This window comes from Trachypithecus francoisi, unplaced genomic scaffold (assembly GCF_009764315.1).
Source record: "Trachypithecus francoisi isolate TF-2019V2 unplaced genomic scaffold, Tfra_2.0 Lachesis_group4, whole genome shotgun sequence".
NCBI classification, from domain to species: Eukaryota; Metazoa; Chordata; class Mammalia; order Primates; family Cercopithecidae; genus Trachypithecus; species Trachypithecus francoisi.
In genome coordinates, this window is record NW_022681469.1 from 62,845,693 (window position 1) to 62,865,191 (window position 19,499).

The window sequence follows — 19,499 nt, forward strand, 5'->3', positions numbered from 1 at the left end:
CGGGATGGAACTGTTATTTAAAGATAAAGCTGTTGGCACTGAAATGTAAGAATATTTAAGAATACACAGATTACTACCTCTTTTTTATGTTACATTATCTGATATTAAACCTATGGATACCTTTCGGTACCAGCTTTTCTAATAGAGTGAGTTACTAGAATAATCTTTTCTTTTTTTTAATTTTAGAAGCTGAAGAAAGAAGAGGCATTGTTTTATAGATGCTTACTGGCTGCTGCACAATTGTGGCTGAATACTAAAAGACATAATTCAAACAAATATTTGAGAAAACTGCATAATTCAAAATAATTGAGTTAAGCATTTTTTTCTTTTACAATTGAAAGACTCTTTCAGCATCATTTAGAATAAACCTTAATTCTGTTTGATGTTACTTTTGTTTATTAAATAATAGAGGGGAAGGGATACATATTTCAAGGGCAAATCCATATAGAAAAAATACTACTTTTAAAATAATCCATATGAAACAGACATGCTGCATTTATATTTAAAATAGGATAACTCAGATGAGTCACACTTTCCTGTAAAACTTCATAATGAAAATAAATTCTCATTTTAGCATAATTTTGATCTTATTATGTTTCCTGTCAGAAAAATACATCTTCAATTGCTTATCTCCACCCAGAAAAGACTAGAGTCCCTGACCGTAATAAAAGCACAGTGAAAAAGAAAGCAAAGTACCATTAAAGAAGAGGAGAAACGGGGAGTTTAGAACTGTATGGCATCATGCAGCAACTGTATGCTATAATCTGGTATGGAAATATAGAATATAAAATAACCTGTAATCAATACCACTGAAATTTCAAACCGCTTCCAGATCTTTAGTTAAAGAGAAACACTTCCTCATTCTCCCCTTTCTCTGCCAGCCTTAGAATCCTCTTTTAAGTGATGAAGCACCCAAACCATTTCTTATTGAAATGAAAACTTGCAGGCCACCTGAAGAGAGTGCTTTTCAAAATTTGCTCTGTATGGCCTTAGGAAACATCTAGAGTTGCTCAGGGTCAGCTTTGAGAGAGAATGGAATGCCCCAGCAATCTTCAATCACAGCGACTCCAGTGCTGACAGATTTGTGGTTTGGGTGTCTACATAAGGTTTCATTAGAAATGAGCCTTTGCTAAAAGAAAATAATAATAATAATAATAATAAAAAATTGAAATCACTGCCTTAAGAAAATATCCCCCAAATTAAGAAGAAATAATAACAGGGTAAATTTCAACTACAGAATTCCATCTTACTCCTTAAGGGAAAGCAAAATAAAATTAGAACAAACAACAACAATAAAAACAAAACAAAAAAAAGTCCAAAAGAAATACTAGTCCAAGGACAGAAGTTTCAAAAGAGTAGGAAAGAGAAAGAAGGCTATCAAGAATCAGTAATTCTAGCATTTTCTTTGCTGCTTGTGAAACGAAGAAAGATGAGGTCAGTGAAAAACAGGCTTTCTGGAAGTTGGAAATAGCAGAGAAACAGCCAGATCGGGAGGATAGAGGTCATCAGGGTAGTCCTGTTAGTTTGTTCTTAGTAACGTGTCAACCTTCTGCACATTTTCTCCATTTCCACACTCATACTCCACTTTTGCTTTGTAGTGGGTTCCTGGATAATCACTTAATTGGTTTCTTTGCGTCAATGTCCTTCCCTTTATAATATTTCTTGTGGGTCACTGCCGTATGAATTTTTATTACACATTCTTCTCGAATAGTCTCTCTCTTACTCCAAAATAGAGATCATGGTATATTACGTAGTGGCTAACATTCTTAGGATTATGTTCAAGGTTCTTTTTAATTTAGTCTTAACCTATTTCTCAAAGCTTATTCTTCAACTATTACTCTCGGACAACAGTACCTTTAATTGTACTGTTTCTTCTCCTAGGAATATAATCTCCCTTTCTTTATGCTTATCTTCAAATTAATTTAAGTTTCTGTTATCCTTTGTGAAGTCTTTTGTGAAAATTTCCTCTAGAATGTATTAGAGATGCAGCTAAGACGTACTCTTTCATCTGGAACATACTATTTTCAATTAGTTACTATTTCATAGTGTTAATTCTTTCTATATATTATTTCTTATTTACTCTAAATTACTTTTTGGTATCACCTAAGGTGCAGGTTTTAAAGGTTTTTTTTTTCTTTTTTTTACTATGACCCACAATTAGAAATATATGCATATCAAAACACACACAGAGAATTTTAAAAGATGATGATCTTTTTATTTTTATACATTTTTCTTTATCTATTTTTATGTTATTTTCCTGATGAAAATTTATTAAACTAATTTTATAAATTACAAAGCAGTTAATGACCCATGGTATGAAAAATACTTCTCTACAAGAACTATTCAGCAATTTTTAAAGCAATTTTCGATTAAAAGAAGAAAAAACCCAGTAGACTTAAGAAACTCTTAAAGAGGAAACTTCCAATTTCCAGGAGAATCTGTTATGTTTAAAATACATTAGACAAATATAAAGAAACTGAGGCACAAAACATGTTGACACTGCTAAGATACCAGGCAGATTTCAAAGTATAGAAATATATAGCTATGATTGGACTTCATAAAACATATATTTGTATTAATATACTATTCTATAAAATTGCATTTTTCCTTTACAGTTCTGTATATGTTACAGAATAAGAAAAATCCTAACAGTGTGTTTACAATTTCAATAAACCAGCGGCAAAAGAACCAAAAAAGGTTATATATGGCGACTTTTTAAAAAACTTCATACCTGAATTTCTCCTGTAATTGGATGAGAGACAACCTTTGTTGCATCGGTAGGCTGTAATATTAAAGAACACATATTACATTAATAGATACATTATTCACAGAATTTATCATTTTGGCTTCCTTCTGAAATTAGTTTCTATTTGGTCAGAGCAACTGCTTGGAAAATATATTTTATCCATTTGGCTGCTTCAGAATAATGGTGTCTACTTACGGTTCTCAATACACATTTAATTTTATAGATGCATAAATCTATTTTTCATTTTGGTAAGCCTGCTTTGAAGCTGTAATTTTATACCAGCAGTATTTTCAATTACTTAAGAAAATGAACACTTTAGGTTTAAAGCATTTAATTAAGTATTTACAGGTTTTAAAGATCTATACAGTAATGTTTAAAATACATTCATCAAGTAAAAGACTGGTTTAATACAAGAACTGCTGAGGAGCACAGAAGGTAGAAAAGTCCTTCTTTTACTTCTTTGCTTAATGCTCAGCACCTCCCGGCTCCCTTCCAGAGTGAATCACCCACTCAATCACTTTCTCTATAAAAAATCCAAAGAAATTTTTATAGAACTAGTAAAACAATCCTAAAATTCATTTAGAGCCACAAAAGACCCTAATAGCCAAAGCAATTTTGAGCTAAAAGAACAAAACCAGAGGAATTATGCTACTTGACTTCAAAATCCACTACAAAGCTATAGTAATCAAAGCAGCATGGTATGGCATAAAAGCAGACAGACATATGGAATGGAACACAATAGATAACCCCCAAATAAATACATTCATTTACAGTCAATTGACTTTCAACAAAGATGTTAAGAACACATAATGGGCAACGGATAGTCTCTCTAATAAATGGTACCGGGAAAACTGGACATCCCACATGCAGAGCAATAAAATTGGACCCTTATCTCACACCATATACAAGAATCATCTCAAAATAGATTAAAGATTTAAATATAAGACCTGAAAATTTAAAATTATTAGAGAGAAATATAAGGGAAAAGCTCTGTGACATTGGTCTGAGAAAAGGTTTTTTGGACATGACTCCAAAAGCACAGGCAACAAAAGCAAAAATAAAAAATAGAAGTATAACAAACTAAAAAGCTTTTGCATAGCCAATCAGCAGCTGATTGTTTCAATCAACAGAGTGAAGAGACAACTTATAGAATGTGAGAAAATATCTGCAAACCATACATCTGACTGGGTGTTAATATCCAAAATATACAAGAAAGTCAAACAACTCAACAGCAGGAAAACAAATAACCTGAATTAAAAATGGGCAGAGATTTGGAATAGACATTTCTCAGAAGAAGACATACAAATGACTAAGAGGTATATAAAAAATCAACAACATTAATCATCAGAGAAATACAAATTAAAACTATAATGAGATATTAACTCACCCCAGTCAAAGTGACTGTTATCCAAAAGAAAAATGATAGTGAGTGATGATGAGAATGTGGAGAAAGGGAATGCTTGCACACTGTTGTTGGGATTGTAAATTGATATATCCATAATGGAAAACAGTATGGAGGTTCCTTAAAAAAATTAAAAATCGAGCTACCATATGATCCAGCAGTCTCACTGCTGAGCATATATCCAAAGGAAACGAGATCAGTATGTCAGAGATACCAACAATTTCAGGTTCATTGCAGCATTATTCACAATAGCCAAGATATAATACCAACCTAAGTGTCTATCAATAGATGATGAGGTAAAGAAAATGTGTTACATATACACAACAGAATACTATTTAGCCTTAAAAAACAAGGAAGTCCTGTCATTTGTAATAAGATGGACAAACCTGAAGGACATTATGTTAAGTGGACTAATTCATGCACAGAGAGATAAATGCCACATTATCTCACTCATATGTGGAATCTAACAAAATTGAACTTATAGAAGCATAGAGAAGAATGGTAGTTACCAGGGGCTAAGAGAAAGGAAGGATTGGAATGATGGTCAAAGGGTACAAACTTCTCTTAGGGGGAAGTTAAAAGCTCTGTTATACAACATGGTGACTACAGTTAATAGTAAATGTATTATATTGTTGAAAATTGTGAAGAGAGTAGATGTTTTTAAAAAAATATTTTAAGCCAAATAATGCAGAGGAATAAAGAGTAGATTTAAAGTGTTTGGACCACAAAAAATAAGTGAGGTAATCCATGTTAATTAGCTTAATGTAGCCATTCCACAACGTATTCATGTTTTTGTTTTTTGTTTTTTTTTTCTTTCCAGACAGAGTCTCACTCTGTCCCCTGGGCTAGAGTGCAGTGGTGTGATCTCTGCTCACTGCAACTCCGTGTCCCATGTTCAAGTGATTCTCCCACCTCAGCCTCCTGAGTAGCTGGGACTACAGGCACGTGCCACCACACCTGGCTAATTTTTGTATTTTTTGGTAGAGATGGGGTTTCACTGTGTTGGTTAGGGTGGTCTCGAACTCCTGGTCTCAAGTGCTCTGCCTGCCTTGGCCTCCCAAAATGCTGGGATTACAGGCATGAGCCAGCATGCCCGGCTACAATGTATACATATTTAAAAACCTCATGCTGTACAGTATCAACATGTATGAGTTTTATTTGTTAATTAAAAATAATTTAAAATTTAAAAATATAAGCAACATTGTATGAGATGGTTAATTGCTTAATTTAAAAAGAAGTTGTTTTCAAATATGTTCAAATTGTATTTTTATAACATAGAAACATCTACAAAACAGAATTTAGTATTAATTATGTTGGTATTTTAGTTGGCTAGTTTATTAATTATTTTTAAATGATTATCAAAATAGAGCCTCTATAAGGTAATTATTCAAAATTAGCACATAATTGCTTGTGGTAAAATGTAGTTGTGTTAAAATTTATTTCAAAATTTAGTCTAACTGCCCTTGAAATTACTTTGTTTATGAAGCTTTTCTATATTTAGTTTCAAACAAATCATTTTATGATGCAATGATTAAGGTCAACCTACTTTTGTTGTTTGCTTCTGAATGAAAGGATTCTCTTTTTGGTGATATCTGCTGTATTTTTATAGTTAAAAAACAAACTTTATTTTTTAGGTCTGGTCACTTGACCTAAGCATATATAGCCTGTCCTTCCCATATATTTCACTACATAAAGACAAACCTTTATTCATGTTTAAACAAAAGGACACTTTTTTTCCCATGTATTTATCAACTACAGGGATAGTTTTTCTTAAGAATCAAATCTATGAGGGAAATCATAAATTGTCTATATTTCCTCTGCTTTTTATAAGGTTAAAAAATAATTTTATTTTTTTTAATTCCCTGGCACTTTGAAACAATAGCATTGGAAACATTTGTTTCGAATGAAGATTTGCATCAATAAAAAATTCTTAATATGGAATTGAGGATAAAGTTCAAAGTGGTGATAATATGTTACGGGTTTTCCTTGTTTGTTATTGTCTTAAATTTTCTTTATCGCTGTGTCCTTTTTACTTAATTATAAAATCTAATGTAATATGTACCTTTTGTTTCCTAAAAGATGCAAAGCTAATATTCTATATACAAAGCTCAGATACATGCAACAACAAAGAGAGCCAGAAAATATAAAGTATCAGAGACATTTTTCAAGTTCCTTATAATAACTACTGAAATATTTAAAAGATGTAGAAATACATCATCTTGGTACATCTTGATGAGTTTTGTACTCAGAAGAGAAAAAATGTTTCTTGTTTTGACAGATCATCTGGAAATGAGAAATCATAAGAAAAATACTTTAGAAAATGATATTTTATTTTCTATCTCTGGTCTGAATAAAGAGCTAGAAAACAAGTGGGTCAGAGGTCACATCAAACACTCCTCACCTTGCTGCTGCTGTGCTTCTTTTTGCTCACTGAGGGGGACCCTGGTTGCCCAGGGCTGGGAACGGAACTGGATCCTGCTGATGTAGGACCTGAATGAACATGAGATCCTTTTTCAACAACCGATGACAGAACCAGCGGTGACTGCTGTAGTGAAACCTTCTGGAGTTCTGCTGCCAACTGCTTAGGATCAACCCCTGGGGATTTCGCCTTATCCACTACAACAAAATGAAATAGATTTACATACTTCTCCATAATATCATGGAACTATGTGAGTTCTAGGTGACAAATGTAAAACATTACCTATAAAATAGGCTAAACTTTAAAAATGAAATTAACTTAATTGCACTTTTATGTATCAGTTTCTAAGGAAGTCTACAAGGCTCTGAGAAGAGTGACATAATGCTGAATTACAGAGGAATAGTGAGGTTCCTGTTGCATCTTCAGAAAAACGTTTTTAATATTTTACATAGAGAATTGTTTGAATGATGCAATATCCTATTTTATCCATTGGAAGTTAATTTGTATGATTAGCTGCTTTTCCTTTCCTAAATTTTACATCGTTCTTTCTCTAAGGAGAAAACTTTCTAAGGGGAAAGTTTTAATGGGTTTATTTATATTTACAAATGTATTAAAATTCGTATAGCACTTGGTCTATTCTGCTTAGTGCAATAACCCAGACTACTAGAATTGTGGCTGTAAGAGTAGAAAGTGCTCAACAAAAATGTATTTAACATAGGAAAAAGTGATATTTTTAATCTTACAATAGATCTAACAAATTTGTAGATTATATTGGTTATCCAAGAAAGAGTTAAATCTATCACATCGTGTACTTATGAAATTACATGTTGATTTTTGTTTACTATAAAAAGGCAATGAAAAGGTTCAGAAATAAGATTTTTTAAAAATCCAGTTATTCTAAAAAGAATCAAGTATGCTCTAAAAATTACGTAAACCCAAAAAGAAATGGCTCCAAGCGTTACTTTCAAAGGATGAATTCATATTTAAAGAATTAAAACTGTGAATTCATGCAGCAAGGATTTTATGTGAACTTGTTTAAGGGGACTAACATGCAAATACGTATTTCCCCAGAATGCTAAAACTGTAGCTACAATGCCCTAGATTTTGTTTATAATTATATAAATATATTTAACAATCTATTCATAACTTTATCTCTGTCTATATCTGTGTTTATGTCTATATCTTCATCTACAATTACATCTGCCTCTCCAACTACTTCTATATCTATCTCTTTATTTACAGTTGAAACTAAATTTCTTTTACCTACCAGCTTTTGGTGGCTCATGAAGTTCCAGATGCTGAGGATTTTCAGAATCTGATAGCATATTGAGGTCCCTAAAAATTAAAACAAAACATTAAGAAAGATATTGAGGAAATCTGAGACAAACAGCAGTTTTTTCCAACTACCCTTAACTTTTTTCAGTAGGTAAATGAGAAGTGGTTAATGATATAAAGCAACTCCAAAGCATGCTTACCCTCCTAACCGAATATATAGTTGCAATGCTGTTAAAAGTCAGAGCTGATAAAAATGATTATTTAAGGTGAAATCTTTATGAATTAAATGTAAGTTCATTTGTAAATACATATCCATGAAATCTAAATGGGTTCAGGCTTTCATTTAAATGAAGCACGTTTCCATAAAAGCATGAAAGACAAGAGGCTGTTGACACAATCAGAAACTAAGTTAGCTGAATTCTTTCTGCTTTAGGCTTTGATTCACTTTATTTTATAATTACAGAAAATCTTGCTAACTGGCAAAGGTTCCACCTTAACAATTTTAAATTAAAAGAGTCATGGATAGCCAAAAAATGGAAACAGAAAGATGGGGAAAAACTCACAGTCTTACACATATTTCTGCTTCCCCACTTTGCTGACTAATGATACTCTGAACTTCTTCATATGTTTTAGAAGTCAAGGGAATTCCATTCCATTCCAATACTTGCATCCCTAAAAAGACAAATTGAATATAAAATCAAATGTGTGCTATCTCTAGTCTGGGTACATAAGGCATCGAAGACATTGATTTGCATTTAGAAGTCAACTCAGCACACCATTTCAGAGAACATCAGTTCCAAGTTCTCTGCAACATTAACACCAAAACCATGACGTAGTTTGATCTCATTAACTTACCTGAACACATAAAATATATTTAATACAACATGCAAAATTTTGCTTTTGAAAATCTGTTTAGTATTATCAAACGCATGCATTCTGTTCACACTGCCATAAAAAACATTATTGAATGTATAATGCTTGGACCAATTTTGTATAGGAAACAAACCAAACAATTAGAATCCCCAATATAATTTTCCTGTGGGGAACAAGCTACTAGAAGAATGCATTTGGTATTTTATCATGAAATGGGAGTAGTAGAAAAAAGTCATTTGGATTTCTCCATTTCAGAAACTGTTGTAGCTTCTATTTTGTCCAGACGAAATAGAATGCCACTTCGTGTCTTTGTCTTCACTGCATGCCAGACATCCGTGAATTGAGGAATATTAGGAATGTTATAGGAAGGGCAGCTGCGTGGGTATGTGACTTGTGCACCAGTAGAAGGCCCTGTGCTCAGAAAGGCCTATGCTTGGTTTAATGCTCTATAGTTGTCATCTTGAAATTCTTAATAACATTTGAACAAAGAACCCACATTTTAATTTTGCATTGGGTTTTATAAATTATGTAGCTGGCCTGGCCTGACCTAGTCAGGGCATTTCATTTTTCCTATCTAAAAAGATAATCTCATAGAAAAAATAAAAGTATAACATAATTAATATTTCAATATTTTACATCTAGCTCCTTTGGTCCATTTTATGTGAGCTGTCAAAATCATTGAGGGGTCCATGAGTGGCATGATTCACATTGTTCTGACATGCAGCTATGTGAACTGGGTATATATAGTAGATGAACCCATCCAAGGTAGTGCTCAAGTGTTTGTGAACTCTACCAGCTTTATTTGAGAAAAATGTCTAAATACCACAATTATGTTGTTGAACCATTAGTGTTTTTTTTTTTTTTTTTAGACAGGTCTCACTCTGTTGCCCAGACTGGAGTGCAGTGTTGCGATCTCTGCTCATCACAAGCTCCGCTTTCCAGGCTCAAGGGATTCTCCTGTCTCAGCCTCTCAAGTAGCTGGGATTACAGGTTTGTGCCACCACGCCTGGCTAATTTTTGTATTTTTAGTAGAGACAGGGTTTCACCACATTGGCCAGGCTGGTCTCAAACTCCTAATCTCAAATGATCCACCCGCCTCAGCCTCCCAAAGTGCTGGGATTACAGGCATGAGCCACCATGCCTGGTCTGAACCATTAGGTTTAAAACGAGCTTCACAGATGCCTGTGTGAAATTACCTATTGATCATCATTGGCTCCAATGGGAAATTCTAAACATGGCATGATTGTATCTTTAAATGTTTTAATGATTATGATGTATGTTAGAAAGCATATTATCAGTTGCAAGTGAGAAAGGGAAAAGCTTTTAAACTATAGTCAAATGGTAAAAGAAGTCCATAAAAAGGCTTACAATAACACAAACAAGAATGACTTTTCTATAACTTACTCCAAGGAAACTTTATCTTCAGATGGGCCTTAGGTTTATTTCAACAATCCCAGGCTGTTGTACATATAAAATGAGAAAATTATGTAAAAGACAGTGACAACACCACTAAAGAAAAATATAGCACACTGAAAGAGGAAAATAAAGCACTTTTTTAAAAAAAATAAGGAAGAAGAGTACATTAATAAACAGATGATTTTGAATTCAAAGTTATTATAATTTAGAAATTGCATTGTCACATTTCTGCAGGAGCATACTATGAAAAGGAATAGTCACTTATTTTCATGCTTTTTCTGTTGAATTTACCTGTTCATTCTTCACATGCCAAAATAAAAGGGCAAATTTACAAAACATAATTATCCCGTAAAATTTTTAAAAATGCTTCTAAAAAACTACTATTGTTAATAAAACTTCTGAAAAAATTATACAGATAACTAGGGTCTTGCCTGGATATATACCTGACACCGTAAACTACATGATCTGCTCCATACCACAATACACCAACGGAAATTCTTTTTGCCCCACCTCAGTTTCCCACCCTAGTTGTTTCAGTGCTGCAGTTCAAAAGATTGGGACAATTTTTTTTATCCTGGCTCATTGCCTACAGTGAGACACCATAGGGAAGATGACCACTGAACACAGTCATTTAGTAATATTTCCCTTTTCTATTGTCTATCTTCCTACAAATTCTATGAGCCATATTAAAATAATGAATGATATACAGGTGTAACAAATCCCTCCTTGTTTATCTCAAAAGAGGTCCTAGTAGGTGTGAAAATTAAATATGGTGTTTCAAATATATATGAAAAATATTTGTTAATTGTAAAATTATATAAACTATTTAAAAATGCGTGCAAAAATGTGTTGAAAATTATTATGCTCTGTGGATGTTCAATATTGCATTTTATCATTTAATAGGTTTGAATGTAAGCATTTTCTATCTCAAGACAGCTTTTTACACTGCCTTTTAGAAAGATTTTCTGGAAAATAGTACCCATGTGAATTATATTTATTATTTAGTATTATGAGTAAACATTTGTATTTTCTTTACATTTAAATTATTACAAATTTCAGGTATGAAAGTGCACAGATGAGACTTCAATTAAATTCCTTGAAAGTACCTCTTTTAATAGCTTATTATTATTATTATCATTTATTTTTTGAGGCAAGGTCTCGCTCTGTCACCCAGGCTAGAGTGCAGTGGTATGATCTCGGCTCACTGCAACCTCTGCCTACCAGGTTCAAGTGATTCTCCTGTCTTAGCCTCCTGAGTAGCTGGGATTACAGGCACCCACCACCACTCCCAGCTACTTTTTGCATTTTTAGTAGAGACAGGGTTTCACCACGTTGGCTAGCCTGGTCTTGAAATCCTGACCTCAAGTGATCCACTGGCCTCAGCCTCCCAAAGTGCTGGGATTACAGGTTTGAGCCACCATGCCTGGCCTTTAACGGCTTTTAATAGGAAATTAAGACAGTCTGGATTTTTGCTGAATGTGTAGCAGTGATGACAGGATTTTTTGCAAAGTCTCTCGCTTAATAGGCTACTAAACACCGAAAAAGACAATAATTAGGTAATTCTAGAACTTTAAAAATATTAGCATAAAATATTCTCAAATATGTGTTTTCATAACCTCTAGGATTACTTAATACTCTATGCTCCTTAAATGGGCAAAAGTTATTCCTCTCTTTATAATACAAAATTTCATGTTATGTTATTTCTTGATCTATATTTAATATTTACCATTACATCAAAAACATCTTATTGACTAAAATTATTCAGGTAGTTAAAACTCCTACAGGTTACTCTACACCCAAACATATACCACACAAAAGTTCATGACGTTTGTTCATTTTATTCATTCCACATGTATTTTTCTAACACTTCATATGTGGTAGGCACTACGCAATTCATCACCTTTGTTTGTCTAACATTTTATGATGTTATAAAAATTAATAAAAATGATAGTCTACTAGAAAACAATTGGAAATATCTAAGCAATTAGTAAAATCAAGATCATTCACACAGGAGGAAGTTCCAAAACTTCTGCAAGTATATGAAGAAAACCCTAGATTCATTAGTCATTAGAAAGTGCCAATTGAAGTCATAATATATTACCTAACTGTCATCATATTGGGACACGTTTGAAAACCATAAAATGCCATGTGTTGATTGGGATGTGGGATTGGTGACCTTGACTTCATCAAGGAGATATTCTTGGTAGATGGTTGTTCTGGTTTATTCTCTCTCTATAATGTGAGAATACTATGACTATAAGTAGATAAAATAAAACAACCTCTTATTTACAATTTATAAACATGTAATTATTTTAACAAGAATGCACATGAATGCAACTGTCCTGGAGGGCAATCTGGCAGAATGTAGTTAAATTAAGCATATACACACTCTATCACCTAAAAATTCTCTTTGTGGGTATATATTTGTGAGGAGGTGGAGGTATCAAGCGAAATAGGCATTGAGAGTACTGTGAATGCTCATGATGAAAATACTTGGCAGAGGCTGGAAGAAACAGACCATACCAGGTGTTAACACCAGAAGGTGGATCCATCCTAAAGTCTTTGCCAAGTTAAAAACAAGTGAGAAACAGGATCTGACCTATAGGGTAATGGTATTTATGTTGATTTAAATAATATGCACGTAAAATAAATCATTACATGTTTTATGAATAAATGCCAAGCATCTCATAAATTGTAATAGTTGTTCACAGAAGGAAGAGAAGAATGGGAAAATAAAATAAGATAAAGGAAAATGAATATGTTAATAAATGAATAAATAAATGAAAAAACACAGGAGTAGACCTTGAGAAAAATAAAAGCCCAAATCTAATTTAAAAATATGTAGTATAAATTGTTTGAAATTTGTTTGCTATCTTTTCCATACTAAGATTATTAATCATGACTATAGGTTAATTTTCCAAATTTGAACAACCTCTCTCAGGAGTCTTCTTTTTTTTTTTTTTTTTTTTTTTTTGAGGCGGAGTCTCGCTCTGCCGCCCAGGCTGGAGTGCAGTGGCCGGATCTCAGCTCACTGCAAGCTCCGCCTCCCGGGTTCACGCCATTCTCCTGCCTCAGCCTCCCAAGTAGCTGGGACTACAGGCGCCCGCCATCTCGCCCGGCTAGTTTTTTTTGTATTTTTTAGTAGAGACGGGGTTTCACCATGTTAGCCAGGATGGTCTCGATCTGCTGACCTCGTGATCCACCCGTCTCGGCCTCCCAAAGTGCTGGGATTACAGGCTATAAAGCACTAGCAGCAGCAGCAAAAGATCAGCTGAACTTGGCCATCTCCTCTGGCTGAGTCAATAGCAAACACATTTTGCAAGTGGGTCTCAATACAACTGTCCAAATCAATTATACTAATCGCTTATTCATTTTAATGTTAGGCAGTGTTAACGTATGAGAAAGACATAGATAAGTGGATTTTATTTTTAAAGTTTATATATTTTTCATATTTTACAATTTTGATCTATTTATATATTTATGTAAAAGTGAGAAAGGTAAGAAGGATGGAAGAAAGGAAAGAAGGATGAAAGAAAAGAAGTAGTAAAAAGAAAGTAAGGGGGGAAATCTTTGATAAAGGAAAAAACTAGTATTTGAATAGTATCCTGCTTATTTACAGAATAAGGAGACACAGTCATAATAAGAGATTCAAAACTAAGGTATATTTTCCTGAGTACATTTATTTTGAAATATACAATAAACTATTTGTGATAGTTAATACTGAGTGTCAACTTGATTGGATTGAAGGATGCAAAGTATTGCTCCTGGGTGTGTCTGTGAGGCTGTTGACAAATCAGATTAACATTTTAGTCAATGAGCTGGGAGAGGCTGACCCACCCTCAGTCTGGGTGGGCACCAGCTAACCAGCTGCCAGTGTGGCTAGAATAAAGCAGGCAGAAGAAGCTGAAAAGAGAAGACTTGCTGAGTCTTCCGGCCTTCATCTTTCTCCTGTGCTGGATGCTTCCTGCCCTAGAACATCAGACTCCAAGTTCTTCAGCTTTTGGACTCTTGGATGTACATCGGTGGTTTGCAGGGACTCTTGGGCCTTTGAACATTGTTGGCTTCCTACTTTTGAGGTTTTGGGACTCAGGCTGATGCACTACTGGTTTCTTTGCTCCTCAACTTGCAGACGGCCTGTCATGCGACTTTATGTTGTGATCGTGTGAGTCAGTTCTCCTTAATAAACTCCTTTTCATATATACATATATCCTATTAGTTCTCTCTCTCTAGAGAACCCTGACTAATACACTATTGTTAAGTATATTCACTGTACTGTGCTATTGAAAATTGGATCTTATTTATTCTCTCCAACTGAATTTTTGTACCCATTAACCAACCTCTTCATGCCTCACTTCAAATCCTTCCCAGTCTTTGGCAACCATCATTTTATTCTCCATCTGTATGAGATCAACATTTTTAGCTCCTCCATATGGAGTGAGAACATACAATATTTTACTTTCTATGACTGGCTTATTTCATCTAACATAATGACCTCCAATTCCAGCCATGTTGCTGCAGATGATGAGATCTCATTCCTTTGTTTGGATGAACAGAATTTCATGGTGTATACATGTACAATCTCTTTACCCATTTATAAAATGTTGAAGTTGAAAAGTATTGTGTTGAAGAGCTAATCTCATAATAATATTGCCATTTTTCGTTATTATTATTGCTATTATTATTTTTTTTTACTCATGGTTCAAACAAAATTTAAAATAGAGCCTCAGTATACAAAATATATAAAAATTGGCCTACTTTCATCAAAGCAGGCTCAATCTGCCTTCTAGCCCCCTCACCATTCTCCAGGTCCTATTCAATAGGTACTCTTAGACACACCTTGTTTCCCTGATGTACATGGGTTGTGAGTTTAAAATAACATCACAACCTGAATAAGGGCATAAGAACAATTGCTATTAACTAGGACACTGTTTCTTGAGATGTACTGTAAGGAAGGTACTCTGAATTTCAGTTTATTGAAAATGAAATCTTAATTGGTTTAAAAACTATAATTTTTTTTTTTACCCAATAATTATAGGAATAAGGCTTTCAAATAGAGCTCTGTGTAATATTTAGCATTAAAAGTTAAAATTTCTCTCTCTCTCAATAAACAGAATACACACTATTTTTATATAGACAAATATTTTCTTTATCAGAAGGTTTATGAGCCACCTTGCTGTTGGTAGTTGACTGTTGACACTTTCTTTTCACCCTAATCAAATTGTGTTCACATGTAGTTTGGTTATTTACTAGTTGTGGCGCCCTTGAGCAAGTTGGTTAATCCTCCATCCTTGACTCCCTCAAGGGGATTGTGCTTGCTAGATGACTGCTTTAGTTTTATCTCCATCCTATGATGGAGAGTACAATACGACAGAATGGGAAACACAAAACAACTGCTTGTTTACAGATTGTGAACATGCATTTTTTGAGCTGAAGGTTTATATAAGAAATTTAAAAAATACTTTAGGATCCCAAAATTTCCATTTTGTTCTTAATTATTTTCCTTATCTATAGCTGTTCTCGACATATATAGTAAAACTTCCCCAAGCATAGAAATCATGTCATCTAATTTTTCTTTTTTGCACTTCCCACATCTCCTCTCACGGCCCTCTCAGTGGCAGTTATCCAGGTTCTTTGGCTTGATCTTGGCTCCCTAGGACTCTAATGGTATCCCCCTTACCTAGTTCCTTTTCTCTCAGCATTGTTACATTGTTAGATCTGTTAACATTTGGATTGGTTAACTCAGCATGGGACATCCAATCTGCAGCCTGAATCTAAATTTGGTTTAAATCTACATGCCAAGCAGACAAATATTTATCGTTAATGCCAATAAAGCCAAAGTTGATTTAAAAGCAAAATACCAAAATTTTACTCCATTATACACTTAAAATAAGTGATAAGTCATAATCTTATCTCTTCATAATATAAAGATAATATAATTTTAAACTCATTAAAAATTTTAACACAAATTTTATAAATGAATATTCTTCCAAATTTTAGTAGTATTAAATATACATTTATAGGAGATTTGCAGTATCACCCTACTCTTTTGCTTTAAGTCACTGTATTTTTATATTGAATATAAAATGAATGAAACAGATTGCTATGTAAACTTATATGCTATGATAATCTACTCTGTTTCCATCTTTAGGCAGGACTGTTGACAATAATTCTTTAGATAAATGTTATACAGCATGGATATCTTTTTAAATTGCTCAGAATTAGAGAAGGTAAATTCTATATTTGAAACTGTCATTGATTTGGGATGTGATCTTGGACAATTTACATTCCATGTACCTTCTTTCACACTCAAATTTTGTGAAGAACAAGCAATTAAAATTAGCAAAGTGTGGCTTGTATGTATAAACTCCTAAATGAAATAAATTTACATATTTTTAAAACTTTTCATCACATTTTGAATAAAAAAAATTAAGAAATACCAAAGACTATAGTTGAATGGTCTGAGCTGACTGGTGTTTCTTTTCTAGGTCTGAGTATGTTGAAAGTAGTTGGAGTCAATGACTTTTTAACTCACCTATCTAAAATAGATTTAGCTCCAATCACAAAAAAAGTATAATTGTAAAATAAACAAATTCTTACTTACATTACAGTATTAATGGTTAACAACAAAAATATTGTTCAAAAGGATTTCATGAATCAAATGTGTTACAAAAGCACAAGTCACAACCATTTTTTAGGCTAATGTTATATGGTAAGCAAGCTCCTTATAAGTACTCTAGTTTTAATCTGTTATACTATATAGTTAAAAAGTGACACCTAAGAGGTGACATGACTTATCTAATATCCCACAGAATGGTAGTACAGAAATATGAACCCCAACCATCTCCCAGGCCAATACATATATCAGTAAATAGAAAAACTCATTAAACTTATGCCAACTAAACCTACATGCTAGCCCACCCGAAGGCAAACTATGTTCAAATAAGTGAAACTTAGCAAAAATAACATATTATTTGTAATGCCATTTAAATTACAACACAACATGATAATTTGGAAATTGTATTAATTGCCTACACGCTGATATTATTTGGAGACTTGGACATGCAAAAACTGAAGACATTATTGAATGAAGAGAAAGTTGCTGTGGGATATATCACTTATGGCGAGTAAACAGACAGAAATGACTAAAATTTGATTGGGTCTCTTATCTCTTTTCCCCATCCCACTCCCAGAAGAGAAGACAGTGTCGTATTTCTCAAGGTAGATTGATGCAAAATTATACTGAACCTTACCGGGAAGGAAAATAAGGTAAGAAGTATGAAAAGAATAGGAGGTGCAGAGTCAGTGCTAGGGAGGAAATGGTGGTTGAAGGTTCCAAAAGAAGTAGGGACTGGCATCCTGCTTACTTATATTGTCTACGGAAGATGTCTAGCATATATTTTTAAATAAAAATTGCCAAGAAGTGCCTTTAGAAAGTTGTACATTAGATTCTGTGACTCTCAATGAAGGCAAAACTACTCTTGTGAAAACTTGGGCACAATTAAGGGAGCCACTCATTATCAGGGAAGTGTGCAGGCTTTGATATTGCACTCTTAGTGGTGTGGACTGATGTACACAGGCCCAAACTCCAGTGTTCTAGAATGTGTAATACCCTCACTTGGAAGTTCCTCAAGGCACTTGGGGCAGGAAGGACCAAATGATGAATGCAATTCAATTTCCTACTAACAGATGAAAGAAAGATTGGAATTGATTACATTTGATTTACAGAAAAAGGAATATTTCTTGCACTTGAATATGACTGTTGCAAATATATGCTTTTTAAACATACTTAGCATGAATGAGGGAATATAATTAGCCATGATTTGTGGACTAACCTGTTAGAAGATTATCATGATAGGATTCGATTTCTAATCACTACGACCACTAAAACAATGTAGTCCAGTATTTCCTTGAAGGATTGGTATAGATGCCAAAAGCCACTTTATAGCTACAGTTCATTGTATTTCTCATTCTATGTGTTATTTGAAACAGACTGAATCAGAAAGCAGCTGAATGAGGCAGAATAAGGGATATGAGTATATTAGTATAATTTGATCGATCCCTAGAAAATAATATTACATGTGGAGTTATCCAATAACAGATATGTAATGTCATTATCTCACTTGAGGTAGATTGCAGTTAATAAGTTTATAACTTCTTCTTAGTTTAATATCACAATTTATTTGTTAGAATGCCCAGAATGGATGCTTTTTACTAACTTTCTAATAAAATGATATTAACAGATTAATACTGGTCTGCTGTGGTTTGAATGCCTCCTCAAAAACTCATGTTGCAATTTAATTGCCAATGTTATGGTATTGGGAGGTAGGTAGGACCTTTAAGAGATAATAAGGACAAGCCCCAGTGGATGGATTAATGCCATTATTTGAGGAGTGGGTTAATTATCCCAAAAGTGGGTTCCAGATACAAAGGATGAGTTCAACCTGATTTCCTTACTCTTTCTCTCTGTTGTATGCTTACTTGAAAGAGTATGCCTTTCACTATTTCATGATACAGCAAGAAGGTCCTCTTAAGATGCCAGTGCTGTCATCTCAGACTTACCAGCCTGAAGAAATTTGAGAAATAAATTTCTTTTCTTTATAAATTATTCAGTCTCTGCTATTCTGTCATAGTAGCAGAAAACAGACTAAAATACTATCAAATCTTATGAATACCATAACCAGTTAACAATAATAAACTAAACCAATACTATATGGATTGCATAGAAATTAATAATTAATTGAATGGACTTAGGAAGCTAGGGTAGTTGATGCATTTAGGAATGAGAAATGCTTGCCTTAACTGTTGCCTCCTCTGCTTTAAGTATCCTTACTGAATTATTAATAATTTAACCTTAGTTATGTTGATAATCTTTATGATATTCATATATTCTGTACTGTTACTTTTTAACTGTTAGTTAAATGTATCTTACTACTCAGATGATAGATTTTAACATAAAATATCATCAATTTATACTAGGAAAGTGTTTCCTAACAAATATAAATGCTGTTTGAACTAGTGGCAAAATCATCATCATTGCCACCGTCATCTCCACTGGACATAGATATAGGGACAATATAAATTTAATTTTATAACATCATTTGACAGATAAAATACCCAGAAGTTTGCTTAGATTACTAAGGTATAACTTTAAATCATGTGTAAAATGAGAGAAAATGGAAATCATGTTTCTGAAAAAAGAAGTTATAAGAAAGAAATCTCTCAATCAAAATTTAAGAGTAAAAGGAAAATTCAAACGTATTCATCCTATAGTATAAGAAAATAAAATGTTTCTTTTGACAAAAGAGGAGATAGGTTTTATCACAACCCAAATATTAAAAGTATGCTTAACAAGAAATAATACAACATGG

At 33.4% G+C, this 19,499-nt stretch overlaps 1 protein-coding gene across 1 annotated transcript in view; it reads right to left on the reverse strand.

Annotated features, from left to right (window-relative positions):
• PCLO (piccolo presynaptic cytomatrix protein) overlaps positions 1–19,499 on the reverse strand; it is a 412,169-nt gene that overhangs the window by 87,472 nt on the left and 305,198 nt on the right. Inside the window, exons 11-14 of the mRNA XM_033192933.1 lie at positions 8,406–8,514; positions 7,835–7,902; positions 6,550–6,764; positions 2,732–2,782 (exon numbers count right to left, since the gene is read on the reverse strand). Coding sequence (XP_033048824.1) covers positions 2,732–2,782; positions 6,550–6,764; positions 7,835–7,902; positions 8,406–8,514 — 443 coding nt within the window. The remainder of the gene's footprint in view (positions 1–2,731; positions 2,783–6,549; positions 6,765–7,834; positions 7,903–8,405; positions 8,515–19,499) is intronic.